At 44.6% G+C, this 1720-nt stretch overlaps 1 protein-coding gene across 1 annotated transcript; it reads right to left on the bottom strand.

Moving 5' to 3' along the window:
• Positions 1-141: 141 nt before the first annotated feature.
• Positions 142-351, bottom strand: T265_12160 (hypothetical protein; the record flags this gene model as incomplete). Its single annotated transcript, XM_009179211.1, has 1 exon — positions 142-351. One exon carries the CDS (start codon positions 349-351, stop codon positions 142-144), a length of 210 nt encoding a protein of 69 aa, XP_009177475.1.
• Positions 352-1720: the final 1369 nt, after the last annotated feature.

Here is a 1720-nt window from a genome sequence, read left to right on the forward strand (position 1 = left end):
ATTCCATTGATTACATGGCAACAGATTGACTCGCATGTTGAAGGCGCTAATTTGGATTACGACATGTTGTGTAACGAAAACGCACGAGTCAACTTTGAAATGAAAGCTACAATGTTAGGGAGATGGAGTATGGAGTACTTTTTAATTCGGATCTCGCAGTGGTGTGCGGCAGCATTCTTGGTTCGTGCCGTACACAAGCAGAAGGCAAGCAGTCGTATCGTTCTGTGAAGCGATGATGTCAGAAACATCCTGAGGATTCCCCGTGAGAATATCTTGTTCGCGATAATCTGGTCTACCTTGCATTGTGAGCTTCTCAGGGCGGCCCAATTTGGGATATCCAGAATTCAACATTTACTGCAGGAAATCTTCGCAGATAAAGCACCTCTTGGCAATGGATGCAGCGAAAATCTTCAAAATTGCACCTTCCTGAGAAATTCTATTCCGTCCGGATGAGAGTTAAGCCTGTAATGAACGCGGATAAAGAGAAATGACAGGATATCAATGGATGTCAATGTGACGACGTTTGTCATATAGTGGAAACCACGTGTTTGCCGACAAGGCACATAATGTGCACATGGTGAAACACTGGTGTTAAAGTGAGGAATCGCTGTTGCCAATGTGCACGATTTCACTTTGGACGGTGGGTGAGAATGTAATGCTGCTGTAGAGTGTGTGTGTGTTTGGTGCCTCTGTTCTGGTTGGCGGGGTCTTTTGATTATTTTTGCGTCTGCAGTTTCCGCTTGCTTTGAACAGGGCATGCGGCACCGAGGTCGTTCTGATGAGTGCACTTTGTTGTTTGGGATAGATCAATGAATTACATACGTAATAAACAATAGGATTTTCGAATGGAAGAAATTGAGGTGAGGTGTTCTCCCTTGTATACTAATGTGGAAGGTTAATTGTGCGCTATTTTACAAATAAAATCCAGCAGAACCGAAAGTGCTCCAACGTGGACGCAGGTCGTAATATTAGGTCAGGACATTATTTTGACCTTCTTGTTCCGTTTCCTGGGAATTTACAGCATTCCAACGAAAGCACTTTTGCACACGCATCCAAAAATTTTAACTGCAACATTTAAGTTGAATACAGTTCAAACTGGAATGTATTTGTAATCTGTATTTGGAACAGTGCGAACTTTTTTCAGCGGCTTTCATGTGATGCTTAACTATTTGGAGTATTCTAAGGGACTTCACCAGGTCAGTTTGGAAATGAAGCCACGTGAATTGACTGGTCATCCAGCCGACAAATACCAACCACCTGATTTGACCCAATAGGAAATTTCCTCACTCAATATGAACATAGCAGTGCACAATGTGTTCGCACGTTTAGGTATCCTCAGCCGAACAGTGCTGCCATTAAGGACAAATATGTCATTATATAGGGGAGAATATCGGTATAGCTCAGGTATCGTAGATGGTCGTTGGCTTGTTCGCTGAGCTGGGCAATTTGGTTGCAAACGTTTCATCGCCAATCGAGGTGACATCATCAGTGCGTAGTTGTGTGTGGCGGTGGGTTAGTGGTTGTGCGTTCAGTAGTGGTACATGCGTGTGGGTATACGTGCTGGTAGCCGGGGATGACCTTTGACCGCGATTAGTTATTGTGTCGGGCGGTTCCATTGGTTGTTCTTTTGTCCCGTGTCCTCATTCGCCGATGCCCCCGTGACTTTTGAACTTGTCATCCCTCGCCGTCGTAATCTGGTCGATGTTGGAGTGACCTTTGT

The sequence above is a fragment of the Opisthorchis viverrini genome (genome assembly GCF_000715545.1).
Source record: "Opisthorchis viverrini unplaced genomic scaffold opera_v5_1220, whole genome shotgun sequence".
Lineage (NCBI taxonomy): Eukaryota > Metazoa > Platyhelminthes > Trematoda > Opisthorchiida > Opisthorchiidae > Opisthorchis > Opisthorchis viverrini.